Source organism: Aplysia californica, unplaced genomic scaffold (genome assembly GCF_000002075.1).
Source record: "Aplysia californica isolate F4 #8 unplaced genomic scaffold, AplCal3.0 scaffold00145, whole genome shotgun sequence".
Taxonomy (NCBI): Eukaryota; Metazoa; Mollusca; class Gastropoda; order Aplysiida; family Aplysiidae; genus Aplysia; species Aplysia californica.
In genome coordinates this window covers 464,675-481,594 of record NW_004797415.1, presented here as the reverse complement: position 1 = coordinate 481,594, position 16,920 = coordinate 464,675, and the positions used below count along the sequence as shown (strand labels likewise).

General features: G+C 40.8%; 1 protein-coding gene across 1 annotated transcript in view; it reads left to right on the top strand.

Annotated features, from left to right (window-relative positions):
• The window catches only part of LOC101855638, a gene marked incomplete at its 5' end in the record, with an annotated part of 39,345 nt that extends 30,722 nt beyond the window's left edge, over positions 1–8,623 (top strand). Inside the window, 3 exon segments of the mRNA XM_005097045.3 lie at positions 80–298; positions 5,006–5,393; positions 6,377–8,623. Coding sequence (XP_005097102.2) covers positions 80–298; positions 5,006–5,393; positions 6,377–7,764 — 1,995 coding nt within the window.
• Between the last annotated feature and the right edge of the window lie 8,297 nt (positions 8,624–16,920).

Here is a 16,920-nt window from a genome sequence, read left to right as displayed (position 1 = left end):
TCTTTCCCCACCCCTCCCCTCCCCCTCTTCCCCCACCCCTTCCCTCTCCTCCTCTCCCCCCAACCCTCCCCTTCCCCAGGGCTCAGAGTCGGAGACGGTCGTGTACGTCCTTGGCCCAGCCATCCCCCAGAACTGGCAGCACGTGTACACGGCCGTGACGCGCGGACGCAGGTCTGTCTTCATCATCGGCAAGTGGTCCCAGCTGTGTGTGGCCGTGAAGAGAAAGCCGAACCTTCGCCAGACGCGCCTGTGCCAGCGACTCAAAAACGCTGTGAGGGAAAACAGCAGCCTCATCGAGGTGAGTGGAGTTTTGAATACGGTAGTGCAGTAGAGCAAAGTTGTTCTCGCATCCGATCCGGACATTAGGGATTGCCTTGTTAGTGAGACAACTTCCTGGGCCTTCGGCGTATCGTGTTAGGGTGGCCAGTTCCTTTCCACGCAGAAGATGAAGAAAGAGAGGAGGGCCTAAGTTTGGGGGGGGGGGGAGGAGCGACGAAGATTTAGAACTTCTGAAGGAGATGGGATACAGCTGGGCAGAAGTGGAGACGATAGCCCCGGACAGAAGTACTGTATATAAACCATAACTGCCTCTTTCCCGCTAAGTAACGGAAACTTCGCTTCATCTAGCTACTCCCGCTACTTTCCTCCTTCCTCCACTGGACCGCTCTCGGTCGCAAATTTCAATACTTTTTTTTTTACACGCGGAAAACACCAAACCGGGAGGGAGATGAAAATGCAGCTTGCGCATGTCCGCCCGTAGCTTTCTAGTTCCGTTCTTCTGTGCCAAGTGCCTAGGGCTAGTTTCACATTGTTTATTGTGGAGCGACACAGTGTCGATCGGGCATCGGGATGTTGGCGCGCCGAGTTGTCATTGAAAACGGCGGAAATTCGATAGAAATTGATGCCGAATGCAAAAATAAAAGGAGCTGGAATGAGAAAGAAGCAGCCGGTGTGCGACTTGAAAAGTTCATTAGAAAAATGAACAAGCCGCTTGCTGCACTTTGCGTTTGGTGCGATAAAGAAATTGCGATACTCCTGTACAATTGCGGTCCCGTTTGTTTAAATGACGGCTATTGTGGCTGTGGAAGTGAATCTAGCTAGATCTAGATCTAGATAGCCTAGATAATCTATCTCTAGATATAATCTAGATCTACACATATTTAGATTGCTAGATTCTAGATCTAAACAAGATAGCCTAGGCTATAGTTTTAATTCAGTTTAGATCTAATTTATAGAAACACTCTACAGGGGCACTAAGTGCAAACGGGACAATAATTGTACAGGAGTGCCCAAATCGCTCAGTACAGCGGCAGAGGTGTTGCCTCCTTGATTCAATACTGCTCTACATCGATGTACAAGTTTAAAGTGAAAGAAATCTTTTTATGAGACACCAGCTGGCAACAAACGCTGGATTTTTTGTTACCAAACTATGTCAAATGCTTGTTAGTCAACTTAGTGCCTTGGGTTTTTTTTTTCAAATACATCTTAATTCAGTAGCCTATGGTTAACAAAAATGATTTCCCAGTATATTGCTTCTGGATCTCACTAGTTTTACTCCGGCCTTCGGAGAGCGCGCGTACGCCTTCGCGTGAATTTCCTCCTTTTTTGAAATTCCTGAGTGGCAGCTATGATAAACCGGCATATGACGCAACCTCACATATGATACGGGAGAGGGGGGTGGGGGTGTAGTTTTTACCCGAAATGCGAACTTTGAAGTAGGGGGCCCTGGTGTATGTCATGGTGTGTTGTGATGCACAATCAGGACCAAAGGCTTGTAGTGTATTCTGTAGTTCCAAAAAAAGGTTTCATTTATTTATGCAAACAGTAACCTCCTCTCTTCATTTTTTCCCCATTACTCGACAATGGCGAGCCTGCCAAGACCTCTTTTTTTTCATCACACCTTTGTTTGCGTTACATTTTTATACTGGACCACAATCCCAGTCCTTGACACCCCAGTGGGTGGTTAGCGGATGCTCCAGTGTGGTTTGCTCCTTTTTCCTATCCAACATCTATCGTCCGTATCTCTCCTCCTTCTTTTTTTGTATTTGTTACTTCCTTGTAACACCTCTAATCTTCGGCACTTATTTGACCTTATTGTGTTGCAACTACAGTAACGTAAAACTCTAACTAAAAATTTTTTTTACATTTTTAACACCCCAGGGCAGAAGACTATCCATGGCCATGTTATGAATTTTTCTGCCAGGTTACTTATTTGTTTTTTCTTTGCTGATTATTACAACATTATATCATCATGCTCGTAAGAAAATTGCGTAAGTCCTTTTTGTCCGGTTTGTGGAGTTTTTGGTTCTGAAATGAAGAGCAGAGCCAGCTTGGCAATATAGTTCACTTGGACAAAAGAATAGTCCAAATATAAAATCAATTGAGAGTACCAAAATTCAAGCGTTTCACAGAGTCAATTGTTTGAAAGAAACATTTTTTTCTCATTTTCTCAAAATGGCTAAAAATGGCATAGACTTTTATCCTATGATCATGATGATATGTGAGGCGTTGTGGTGAAATTAGGTGCTCGTCAAAATAATAAAATCGAAGAAAACAACATTTTGTTCCCGTTTCGCAGTTTTTATCAATTTTTAGGGGTTTTGGCTCAACACCCTTTATGTCCATTTAGAAACAAATTCTCGTGAGGATTTTACTGAAAAATGATGATTAAAGTCACAAAAATGTAAATTTACAGTTTCCATGGACATTTTCTAGCTAATTTTACCTCTGAAACCAAGTCATCCCCACCTCCTTCAATCCGAAATATCTCCACTTCTATTGAAGATAGATTGCTAACTTTCTCCTCAAAAGCAAGACAATGAACAAGCTTTAAGATGAAACCAATTACTCAATATGCCCAAAATTTGACGAATGCCTGATTCCTCTGTGTCGGGACACACATATGGTTGTGGGTGATTGGCGGGTGCTCTGGTGTCGTTTGCTTCTTCTTTCCTATCAAACATCTATCGCCTTTATCTCTCCTCCTTCTTTTTTATGTTTTTTACTCTCTTGTAACACCTCTAATCTTCTGGCGCTCATATGACCTTATGCAGTTGCGAGCGCCGTAAAACCTCAGCTAAAACTAACAAACACATATAGTGGTGGGTGGGCAGCCCTGGGTCAGTCTCTCAGGGCTGGAAGGGTAAAACAGTGCTGGGGAATTCATGATTCCTCTAAATTTTCCACAAGTTTCCCTCTTCCCCCTACCTCCCTCCCCCTCAATCACTCCATGTTTCTTTCTCTCTCTTTTTATTTCTCTCTTTCTGCTCCCCTCTTTTTGCCTCTCTACACACACATTCTGCGTGTACAATAAACACTTTTTTTTTAAACTCTCAAATATATTTCTTTCTGTAAATTCCCTTTCCAACTCCCTTTCCACCCTCCTACAGCAGTAGGTAACACAGTTTGGTTGACTGGTTGAAATTGTCCAAGGCGACCACCCATTGTCGAGGAGAGAAGTGTTTGTTTTAGACAGGTGGTCGTCTTGAGCAGTGTTACAGTGGGTGCCGCATTCAACGAGAAGTCGGCTCCAACGAGGCAATCCTTAATCCCCGATTTTTACCTCTATATCTCTTTGTAAATGTATGTCAGCTCCAACGAGGTTGCAAACAGACCGAAGTCGCTTTCAACGAGATCGTGATAACCAAATAAAAGCAATAAGCGGCCCCAAAACCGAAGAATTTTTCTCCTTTCTCTCCATCTCCCGTGAAGTCGTGAAGCAAAAGGCCCATCCTCGATTCCTAACATATTGTATTTCTAGATCTAGTCTGCCTCCTAATATTATGGGCCCCAAAGCCAAGAGGACATGTGAATGTTAGCCTACGGTAGGGATGGGAGGGGGTGGGTGGGAACGCAATGCGGGCTGTGTGAAACTGGATGAACTCTGGATCGGTAGGTGTAGATCGAGACCTTCATTTTTTTTTCAATTCTTATTTCTTCCCCTGATAAAAAAAATCCAAGCTCCTGCCTTTACTTTATGTAGGTCTAGGCCTAGATCTAGATGTGAGAGCGTATGTTTCCATGCGAGAAGTGTTCCGGAAAAAAAATATTTTAAAATGCAGAAATGACGGTCAGAACTCAGCTCAAACACGCACATTGATGCTGTTTCAGATTTTCGTCATCAGGGGGAAAAACTGTTTTAATTACTGGTATTGGTACATCGTGTAATATAATAACTTGTCTCCTTTCTTTACTTTAGCCTTATTCGCGTCCAACGAGAGGTCGGATCCAACGAGGATGACAAGTCGGTCCCGGCAACCTCGTTGAATGCAACACCCATTGTATTAAGATTTGTATGTGAGGCAGCATGGTGAAATCAGGCACTCATCAAAATCGTGAAGTTGAAGAAACTGGCATTTTTCCGTTGGTTTAGCAATTTTTATTGAATTTTGGTTTTTTTGGGCTAGACACCTTTAATGTCTATTTAAAAACACATTTCATTGTAAATTTTACTGAAAACATTGATTAAGGGCACATGAAATGCAAATTTGCAGTTTTCAAAGACTCTCAAGCTTTGGAAGTCATCAAACTTTGGCAGTTATTTTCTCGCTAGTTTTTACCTCTGAAACCAGGTGACCCCCGCCTCCTTCAATCGTGAATATCTCGACTTTTATTCAAGATAAATGGATTTTTTTTTTTCATTGAAAGCAAGGCGAATGAACAACCTTTAAGATGATACCAATAAATCCATATGCCCAAAAATTGACATGCACCTGATTCCACCATGTCGTGACACATATTAAAGAAATGAAAGGAGAGAAATGAGAAGCGGTCATTCATTTGTACCAGTGGCCATTAGTGTAGATTTGACACTGTGTGTCTACTAAATGTTTTGTTACTGAAAAAATTATGGCTAGATTAATTGAGTTTATAAAATTCTCATCTTGAAGATTAAGCCAGTAACAGAAAAAAAAGTAGCCATCTAGTTGTTGTCTCAAACTCTGCAACATTTCTTTGGTCATACTACTGCATAAATACTTTGTGTTCTGATCTGTCCACCATCCAGTTCTGCTTGAAAGAATATCGGAGGAGCCTGGGACTTATTCCAGAGTCTTCACCTCAAGACGAGGACTTCAGCTCTAATGACAGCTGGGTACACAGCTGTCCGCTTCCGGAAGAACCGAATAGTCAACCCTCTTGCTCACATCAAACTGCTGGTTCTTCCTCTCAGACAATCCGAGAGGGGGGGGAGGACGATTTCAGCTCTGACGAGAGCTGGGTGCATGAAATTCAGGACTCGTTGGAGGGGCGTGAGGAGGAGGAGTTTTGCACTCCAGCGTTGACGGCAACGAGCAGTTTTCTCCCTTCGCAGAACACCCAGGAAGAGCAGTTCAGTGGTGATGTGGATGACAGTTGGGTTCACTCCACCGGGGAGATGCATGATGAGTCGGATGGTCAGTGTCACATTCTTTTAGTTTTAGCAAGGTTTTTTTATATTTTGGGGGGGGGGGGGGTAAGTGTTTTACAGTGCTCACAACTGCATAAGGTCATATGAGCACGCGGGACACATTAAGCATTTTTAGTTGGTAGGAAATTTTGAATTTTGTCCGGGTGGCAGACAAAGCCTACTCTTATCGATTTGAGACCACCAAGGGATCTTTAACGTGTGCAACTTGCACACGGGACCTCCGAGATTTTTCGCCCTTATCCGAGAAGGCCAGGTCTTTTTTACCTTAAGATCAAAAGTGTGGCTGAAAGACAGCAGTAGGAAAAATCCAAGGAGTAACAGTAAAAAGACTGCCGAAAGAGTCAGGAGCCCAGAGGAGGGGGCATAGGAGGTGAGGGGGTGGGGGCAGAAAGTGGAGACAAAAGCAAACGATGGAACATTGTTAGAGAGCAGGAAAGGTGTTGAAAGGAAAACATTTTCCGTCCGTATCCTGATTCGAACCTGGGACCTATTGAATGAGAGGCAAACTGCTTAACCCGTAGACCACAAGAGCTCCCCTTAATTTAAGAAATCACAAAAACGTTTGAGCTAAAAAAGGTATAAAAATTTTGTTTTATATGTTTGAGGAGTGATGCGGTTTCGTCATTGAACAGTGTTCGAATACACGCTGTGGTGGATGCGCTGTAAAAAAGAAAACCTTCCGATTTTCGGTGGAAACACTTGACCCGGAAGTCAACATTATATTATGACCTTTATTTTAACATGGATATGTGGATTAGAATAGAATCTAAGCTAAAATTGAACGTCGGTTCTCAAGCCGCCGGGGGCGGCTTAGCGTACTGACGGCACTTTAGCCGCGCCGCCCCCCCCCAGGGCTCGGCATAGGGAATGAGTTAAGGAGAGACAGGCATTTTAACTCGACTTCGTAATTTTTAAAAAAAAAACGAACTCACTGGTGTTTTATTTATTTTTTTTTTTTTATTTTCCCAGGTACCTTTCGAGTATCCGCTCAAAAATCGCAATCTGAGATCAGCACGCAACGCTCTGAGACTGAACAGGGAGTAAGAGACGATGTAAGTACGTCACCGAATGACCTTGAGCGTGATGGGAGACCAGACAGTGGCACCATCGGCCATGACAGTAACGGAGAGTGGATGAGTAGTCATGGTGTCGGCGCGCAAGCTTTTGATGAGGATGGAGACTTGTTCGATGCAGACAATGCTCGGCTATGGAAAATGAACAGTACTCCTCATTCACTCGCTGATGATAAGCTTTCCGACAGTGATGACGATTTGTTCGACAAAACTGGGAAAAGTGCCGAATATCTTCAGAAACAGTGTAGTGCTCCTGGCTCACAGTCCTTTAACCCATCTGTAGTCAAGGTCAACCGTGGTACAGTTGCCAATAGTGACGATGAGTTTGTCGGTGAAAATGATGTTGATGAATTAAGAGATGAAAATGATGTTGATGTTGATGAGTTTAAAGATGAAAATGATGTTGATGAGTTAAGAGATAAAAATGATGTTGATGTTAATGAGTTAAGAGATGAAAATGATGTTGATGTTGATGAGTTAAGAGATGAAAATGATGTTGATGAGAAAAGAGACAAAAATTATGATGATGATGATGATATCGTGTCGACCCCGCCATTTGGTCATTATGTTACCAAAAAGTCTCCCGGAGAAGAACATGGCAAGGCCACAGACTCGGGCCCCGGAGCGGATTTTGCCGAAATGGAGACCGGGGGGATGAGCACACCGCCGAGAAATGAAGGAACTTACTCTCCCTCACCGAGACGAACGATCTCAACAACAGCTCACGCCGCCGTGGGTCATCGGTTCGTCGGGACCCCACGGAGACGAGCTAGGCGACAGTCGGGTGACTTTGAAACCCCTAGCCCTCCCAAGCAGCGCCGTGTTGTCAGCACTCCGCCAAATCCGGGTACCCCGTTTCGAGATGCTTTCACCTGGTCTGTGACTGTGAATAGCAGTAGAAAACGGTCTGTTCCTTCGGATAGTGAGGATGGGGAGATGGGGTCTTTTTCGGTGAATAAGACTGAAGAAATTTCTGTGACTGTGAGTAGTGGGGAAAAGAGGTCTTGTCAAGAGAATAGTACTGAAAAAATATCTGTGACTGTGGATAGTAATAGTGGAGAGAGGTCTGTTCCTTTGAATAGCGGGGAACAAAGGTCTTGTCAAGAGAATAATGCAGAAGAAATGCCAATGACCGTGAACAATACTGAAGAAATGTCTGTGACTGTGAATGAAACAGAAGAAATGTCTGTTCCTTCGAATAGTGGGGAACAGGGGTCTGTTCCAGAGAATAGTACTGAAAAAATGTCTGTGAATGTGAATATAGTACTGAAGAGAGGTCTGTAACTGTGAATAATATGCTGAAGATGTCTGTGACTGTAAACAGTACTGTAGAGATGATGTTTGTGACTGTGAATAGTAGCATTGAAGAAATGTCTGTAACTGTGAATAGTAATAATAATAATAGATAGCATTTGCATTGCGCAATCCCCTCTCAACAGCCATCTCTATGCGCTTCACAATCTATACTATTACCCCAGCAGACCTGAGAACATTCTGAAACAACTTCCTGGGAAACATACTGTGCAAGCAGCCAGGTATAGGCGCTAAAACACTAGTAGTAAAGAGAGATTTATTAACTGTGAATAGTACCATAGTAAAGAGATGTCTGTAACTGTGAATAGTGATAAAAAGAGATGTATGTATGCCCCTTGAAGAAACAAGGAGGGCATGCTGAAAGTGAAAATAAGACATTCGTTATAATTCAAAGGCACATTTTGGTGCTTTGTGTGAATATTCCTAGTCACTCTTTGGCGCTGATCAATGGTGGCCAGGTGTGTTTGCTTGGCTCTGTGCTTCTGTAATTGCATTTTCTCCGTTCTTCTGCTCGTATCTCTACCGTAACCTTTTGATCCCTCGCCACCAGTGTCACGGAGAGCCCGTAAAACTGCCCTTATGCCTAGCCACGGGTACAGTGGTGTGCGAGACCCTACCTATCCCCAAAACCGGCCAGCCTGAAAAAAAACGCGCACGGGAAACCATGATCACTACGCAGGATGTTACTGATTATTTTGAAGGTCTTTCTGTATTAGATGCTGGAGGACTTACCTTGAGTGGGATATATGAAATGTACATGGCGCTGCACAGTGGCGACCGACAGTGGCATGGTTGTAAACTGTTCTGTATTTGTGTAATATTGTGTATTTATGCATGTATGTTTTTATGCATGTATTTATGTATGTTACGCGTTTATAATTATGTATTTATGTATGCATAGGTCCTGTCCCCGTGGTTTTATGCACCCTGCATAGTTTAGCAAAATTTGATCATTTTTTGCATAATTTCTGATTATTTTCCTTTATCAATCATTCTTTGTTAAGATTAACAGAATTGCATAATTTCACATTTTTGGGCTCAGTTTGCATAATTTCATAATTTTTCTTGCATAAAACGACGGGGAAAGAATTAGGTATGTTTCCCATTGTCAACCAAAGTGCCCTTATTATTTAATAATTTCTTTATGAATGTTAAGGATATATCGCTGAGGAGCTCAGACAGAGGGGCATGGTAGCCTCAAGCCGGGGTCAGGGCTCAAAGGGTTATCTCTGTAAATGTTTATAATTCCTGTTCATTCATGTTATGCCTGTCACTGAGAGCCTGTTTGTGAGTGCAAGCTTCCTATTGTATTATTATGGTTATACGCACAGATGTGTGTGAAAAAGAGGATGTGTGGGGGAAGAGGGTGTGTGTATAATATGGATGTGCACATGTGCATACACATGCGTGTATGTGTGTGTGTGTGTGTGTGGGTGGGTAGGTGGGGTGAAACACCAAACCAATGTGCCATGATCTGGACAATAAAGATGTATCTTATCATATCATATGATCTCATAGGACTGGTTAGTCACCACACACCCCTTTCACCTTTTTAGTTGTTTTTTTTCAAACATAAAATCACTTCTGCATAATAATAATACTGTGATTTTTTTTTTTCCAAAATGGTCTTTTGGAAATACATTTTTCCAAGATTATGCTCAACAAAGATGATGAAAAAAACAAAAACAAAAAAAAACTATGATATATTATTGAGAGACCATAAGACAATAAGAGTATATTGAAATCTGAGTTATGTGCACTACTTACAACACAAATTAATATGTGTCACGACGCGGTGGAATCTAGCGCTCATCAATTTTTGGACATGGGGAGTTTTTGGCATCATCTGAAAGCTGATTTTATTTTCCTTGCTGCGAACGAAATAAATATCTATGTATCTAAATAGAACTCAGGATATCTGCATTTGAAGGGAAATGGCGCCAAAGTTTGGCAACTCCAATAGCTAAAGAGACTTTGACATCTGAAAAATGACATTTTGTGCCTTAAATGAATGTTGTTCAATAAAATTCACATGGAAATATGTTTTTATATGAACATAAAAGAGGTTGAGCCAAAAAATAAAAATTCAAAAAAAATTTCCAAACAGGCGGGAAAATGCCTGTTTTTTTTTTATTTCTGTATTTTGACGAGCGCCTGATTTCACCTTGCTGCCCCACATATATCTTCCCACCTTTATAAGGGCATTTATGTGGACGGTGAAGAGGATTTGCTATTTTCGCAAATATGGTGTGTTGACATAGGGGCTCATTATAAGTAACTACAGCTATGTGGATGGTATTCATCATATTTGTACATGCTGGTGTCATAACACACGTGGTTGGACGGCCACTAGGGATCCGCCGTACTTCTTTTCTTTCCCTCTGACTCTCTTGTTTCATGCATCTTCTTCTTTTTCATCCGTCCTCTTGTACCTCTAGGGATTCGAGGGGAGAAAGAGCTCCCTGTCTCTAGCAAGTTTGATGGCCTGGCAGGTTGGGATATTGTATGTTCTCAGAGTATCCTTCACACCCTGGATCCAGGTCTTTCTTGGTCTTCCTCTTGCCTTGTACCCTGATACTTTTCTGTAGTAGGCTTTAGTGGCAAGCTGTTGAGGTGCCATATATGTGAGATGTCCAAACCACCTGATTGTTTGCCTTCGAATGTAGTGGAGGACAGATGTTGTTCCCATCATTTCTCTGAACTTATTGTTTCTGACCATGTCCCGTTTGGTTTTGTTGACGGCTCTCCTTAGACATCTCATCTCGCAGGTGGTTATCGTATGTTCCAGACTTTTGGTCAGGGTCCATGTCTGGCACCGGTAGCCGGTTGGTCAAGGTGGGGATTTGTTTCATGTATACGTACTAAAAATCTCAATTATTGAGACAAATTATTCACTTTTGCGCAAGTCATAATACTGACTTCGGTAAGCACTGTTTGTTCAAGCTGTCTCAAGATGAAAAGATATTTCGTTGAGCGATTGTGTTATCACCGGACATTTTTTGTATTCTCCCAGACTGTGATTCTTTGTTTTATGATTGCAAAATGCTTTACTTTACTGTTCCTTGTTGTTTCCTGTGGAGACTTTTTGTGCACACAATGTTCCATTTACATTATACATGATGCTGGTTTTGATATTTTTACGCAAAGAGCCGCTGCATGACAGAGGGTATATGAATTTCTATTCTTTTGGTGAAATGTAACCCTGTCTTAACTGTCATGCCTGGCTGGTGTTCATGTACGTTCAGACGTGTGTTGGTTATATTTTGATCTCCTGTGCCTTTTCATTCCTTTTTTGTCTGTCTTTTTTTTCTAAACCATGTAACTTAGGGGCTCCTTCTTCAAAGTGATATCATGTATATACATTATATATTTATATATACACACACACACACACACACACACATATATATATATACAGTTGATTCCACTAAATTCGAAATCTGCGGGACTACCAGATTTTCTTCAGTTTAGCTGTGTTTTAGGTTTAGGATTAGAGAGATTGCTCAAAATAACGAAAACAAAAACTGAAAAAACTTCGGATTTTATTTTCTTTCAGTTTGCTGCTGTTTTTGGATGAACTGTGTCTGGTTTAAGTCAAGTGAACTCCTCTGAATTAATTGTATCTTACAGGGCATTAACCCCCTATCTCAGGCAGGCCAGTCCCAGGAGCTTTTTGTTAGAACTACTATTCCGGTTGCCGTCAGTTTCAAGCTCATTTGCAATTTCCTTCCATTTGTTTGAAGTGTAATTTATGTTGGAATACGATTCATTTGCTCCCCCCCCCCCCCCCCCAGGGCAGTGCTACTGACTGCAGTTGTCTTTAGGCCATTCCCAAAGCGGGGATATTAATGTGTTCTTATGCACAGTAGAATTGTAAAGGGGCTGATTTTTCAATGTCATGCTCATACTGTGCCGGAACATAGGGGGAACTGCTACTTTTTCTGTTTTATCATGTCTTTTTGTCAATATTCAGTCTTCCTCTTTACAGTGTTCATGCTTGGGAGTTTCAGGTTGGACAACTTTCAGACATTTTTATTTTTCAAAACGATGTTTTGCTGAGTAAGCAACTGCAACGAAAAATATATATATTACTGCCCCCCCAAAATAGGTGCTTTGATGTGTGGCCAGCAGCAAAGTCACAGTACCCTGCATTTCCAAATGTTATAACTTACTTACTTGACTTTGACTAAATGTTGTACGTACAGGTCACACTGTTAATTTGTCGCGGACGCCATTTCTGGCATTTTTTGGGTCCCCGAATCGCGGCCGCAATTTTTGCATTTTTCAAAATAAAAAAAGTACTTCATAACAATATTAGACATGTATTTTGATAATTTTAAGGTGTTCATGTATAGATATTTTCATGTGAAGAATGTAGGTACTTTACATCCTATACGTTGCTGTTTGTCTTTTATTTTTCCCATTGTTGTGTTTTGATTTGTTGGTGTGTTAGATTTCTAATTTTTTAAAAGTTTTAGTCCTAAAGAAGTCGCTGCTTTTCTGCTTAAAAATTGAGAGAACAGAGTAAACCTGTAAATTCTTTGCCATATCGACAGGCTGAAGGGTTAGAACCCAGATGGCTGCTGGATCAGAAAAGAAAAAGTATTATAACGTACTCTGATTACTTTAAGTATAATATACCGTAATCTAAGTCACACTGCTATTTTTTCTTGGTTCCCCCCCGGGGCGGTGCCACTGACTGAAGTGTCTTTAGGCCATTCCCAAAGGGGGGGATATTTCTCATTCAAGCGCAGTAGAATTGTAAATGGGCTGATTCATCATGTCACGCTCATAACTGTGCCTGATCTGCAGCAGGGAACTGCTGCTTTTTCTTTCCTAATCCTTACTATTGTCATTTTCCTCTACTTCTTTTGTATGTTTGTCACACTCTTGTGACCTGCTATTTCCGGGGTGCCTTGTGTGATAGTGGAAGCAGACTTTATGCTGTTGAGGCTAGAGAGGTGAGCAGAGTAAGCCTGATTCCCTGTAAAGACTTCACTGTTGACACCCACCCCTTGGCGCTCATATGAACTTATGCAGTTGCGAGCGCCATAAAACCCTCTACTAAAAAATTTATTTTTTTTATTTTAAGTCGTCCCGTGGCTGTTTTGTCATGTCTTTTTGTCAATATTCAGTCTTCCTCTTTACAGTGTTCATGCTTGGGAGTTTCAGGTTGGACAACTTTCAGATGTTTTTATTTTTCAAAACGATGTTTTGCTGAGTAAGCAACTGCGACGAAAAATATATATATTACTGCCCCCCAAAAAATAGGTGCTTTGATGTGTGGCCAGCAGCAAAGTCACAGTACCCTGCATTTCAAAATGTCATAACTTACTTACTTTACTTTGACTAAATATTGTACGTACAGGTCACACTGTTAATTTGTTCTTGTTGTTTGTTACTTATATATTATGAGTCTACATCTCTACTGTGTTCATTCCAGTGACTTTGTGTACAATTTTCAGATGTTTTAATTTTTTGAAACTTTATGTCACAACGTGATGGAATCAAGCGCTCGTCTATTTTTGGGCTTGTGGTGTTATTGGTATCATTTTAAAGCTTGTTCTATTGTCTTGCTATCGGTGAAATAAATGCCCATCTATGTTGAACTTGAATAGAAGTCAATTTATTTGAGATTGAAGAAGGTGGGGTCGCCTGGTTTGAAGGGTAGAATTAGTGAGAAAATGGCCTCCAAGGTTTGGTGATTTCTACAGCTTGATAGTCCTTAGAAACTAAAAACTTACATTTTTTGTGCCTTTAATTTTAATCAAACGTTTTTCAGTAAAATCCACCCGAGAAATGTGTTCTTATTTGGACAGCTATAGTGTTAAGCCAAAAAAACAAAAATTCAATAGAAATTGCCGAACTGGCAGAAAAACGCCAGTTTCTTTAATTTCATTATTTTGATGAACGCCTGATTTCACCACGCTGCCTCACATATTTTATCAGCTATCCAAGTGTTCTAGTATAATAATATACATATCATGTGTGTGTCTCGACGTGGTGAAATCAGGCGCTCGTCAATTTTTGGGGGCATATTGAGTTTTTGGTATCATCTTAAAGCCTGTCCATTTGCCTTGCTTTGCTATTAAAGAATATCCATTTATCTTTGATGCAGGTCGAGGTATTTGTTCATTGTAGCCGAAGTTTAGTGTACTTTAGAAATGGGAAAAAAACAACAAACATTTAACCATTTAACAGCTAGAGCGGCATTGCACAGAGTCAATCGATTAGCACCTAGAGCAGTGTTGCGCAACGTTCCTGTTTCAGTCGCTTAAGGGGAGACCCGGGTCGGCGATCCCAGGCAATATCGATAAGATTTTTCAAACTATCCAACTTTTGTTTTTTGCTAAAAAACATCCTTTGACATCTGTTCTATTGGGTCACAATGAAGAGGCTGTTGAAAAAACACCCTAAATGACCTAAAAGGGCGTTTGAAACGTGCAAATTGCTCTAAAAGTCCTTTTTAAAATCCCTGTTTTTTCTGTTTCTCTCAAAATCTACTTTTTTTTACACATGTGACCTCTTTGGTGCAAGGCGTTTTCAAAAACTACTGAAGTTAGAAGCTTCAAATTTGGCGTACGTGCGCTTTAAGATCTATTCTGGGGATCTATGTGAGGGAATTGGGAAATAATGGTAACGTGGAAGTATTCAAATTTTTTGTAATATGTACCCCAAAATTTCGTCAACTGACTCTCGGGGGGTCCAATGACTTTGGGCTCACTTTTTTAGTTTTAAAGATAGGTCAAAATCCTCACATGGATCCCCACTTCATATAGGTATGTACTTGTGTGCCAAATTTCAGGCTGATAATTCAATATTTTAACTATGAAATTCTTCTGCACCAAGAAACTGGTTTGAAAGTCCAAGATGGCCGCCACAGAGACCCATTTTTCAGAAAAATTCAACAAATTCACCCTTAGTACATCCCATGTACCTATGAACTTCTTGCACAATTACATGAAAGTGAATTAAAGTCATTTGTTTAAAAAAAATTTCCGGGAGTGTACGTCTCTCTTGAACTCTAAAGACTGCCGTAGTATGCATTTCTGTGAGGTATAGGAGAATATCCTTTAGAATTGACTGAAAATGAGGCTATATGCAGCCAAAGTTGATTCATTCTTCTTTTTCTAGGTTTTTGTACGGTTGAAATTGACCCAGAAAAAGTGCACACTGGGAATTTTTTTTATATGATGAAATGGGAGGTGCCATGGAGTTGAAACTTGAGACAAATCCAAGGAAACTTTGAAAATACATAAAGATTTAGCCCGGTAAGCGATCTCGACCAAACAAAGACACGCTGAAAGATATTTCTCGTTCTACCGTAATATCGTACGTTTAAGTCATTGGAGGAGTTGGTTATTTTTTAATTTGAGAAAATAGATGGGTAAGGAATGAAAATTGGATTGTCGCAACTATAATGGGAGAAAAACATGTACATAACTTACCCTCTCTGTACCGCAGCAGAAACTGGCTCGTTGGAAGCAGTATTCTTTTCCTAATACAGCTGCGTTTTTCCCCTGATCATTTTGTACAGATTTTAAAATTTAATTAAAGTAAATGAATTTTTTAAAACATATGATGATATGTTTAGAAGATTATATCCCCTCTCCTAGGCAAATCCTCAGGAGCTAAATGGTTATTAAGAATGACATACAGTTTAGCACACACATAGCGAAATTAGCAGGAGGAAGAAGAAATCTATTCGTTGTGTTACATACTAATTTTGCTTTTTTTTTTTTACTTAAAAAAAAATACATGTGTAAGTAAGGAAAAATGCGGGACTTGAAAATATGTTGGTTATACTGCGTGTTCCACTTGGTAGACCTACAGGTTCGCTGTATGTGTGCTGGGTTGTATAAGTATAAATTTTAATAATGTTCTACTGATTCTTGAGATTAATTAATGCCTTCCAACAGCTTAAAATTTTTATTTTGTATGAAATTCAAGCCTTTACAATCTATTTTATTGCTTAATCAAAATTATTTTTTATCATGTTCTTTGAACGGAGAGAGGCCATTCCCTGCATACATCATTAGATTTGGTTTTTTTCTTATATATTTGTTCATTACAGCTGCACCTTTGAAATATCATGTGTTTTTCTTTTCCGACTTCTGTATTCAATTAATGGCTATCACTTTCTTGGAGCTGGACCCTATTAATACCATATATTTTATATTATTCTTTTTCAACTCCTCTGTGTGCAGACGATAGGAATCCATTTCTAGGGGTTCGGTCGGATTCTACTACATATTAAGTGAAAAGAATGCAGAGCACTCCACGCAGAAGTGCAATAATATTTATTGTGAGTACGGTATAGTTTTGGTCTGTTCCTGAGGCCACAATGGGTAGGCAAAAGATTAAAATGAATTTGCGCTTTCCCTACAGCTGCTATGTAGCCTACAGTAAGTCTGCTTCGACCGAAATCTGCGGGACTGCCAGATTTTCTTCAGTGGAGACAGGTTTTCGCTTCAGAATTGTCTGAATGGGAGAGAAAAAAAAGTCGAGATTTCACAATATATAACACGAATAGGTTGAACACAAAAGACTCGAAATCATGCATCTGTCGAACTGTGCTGCCCGTCCCGTTTTTGTTTTGTTTTTTCTTCTTTTTCTTTGTAAGATTATATCCCTCGAACCACAGATCCCTCTCTTTGGGCCATTCCCAAAGGGGGGGGGGGGGGGGGGGGGGACAATACCATGTAAATGGGCTGATTCATCAATGTTATGCTCATAATATAACTGTGCCTGAATTGCAACAGGGAACTGCTGCTTTTTCTTTCTTAATCCTTACTATCGTAATTTTTCCTCTACTTCTTTTGTGTGTTTGTCACACTGTTGTGACCCGCTATTTCCGGGGTGCCTTGATAGTCGAAGCAGACTTTGTCAGCTGTTGAGGCATGAAAGGTGAGCAGAGTAAGTCTGATTCCCTGTAAGAACTTCTCAGTTGACGTCCACCCCTTGGCACTCATATGACCTTATGCAGTTGCCAGCGCTGTAAAACCTCTACGAAAACTTTTTTAAAAACCAAGATCCCTCAAACTACCGAGGCTGGTCCCATGAATTCGAGCTATCCATGTTGTACAGTAATTGGGGAAAATGGCAAGTCGTAGATGAAGATCTGCG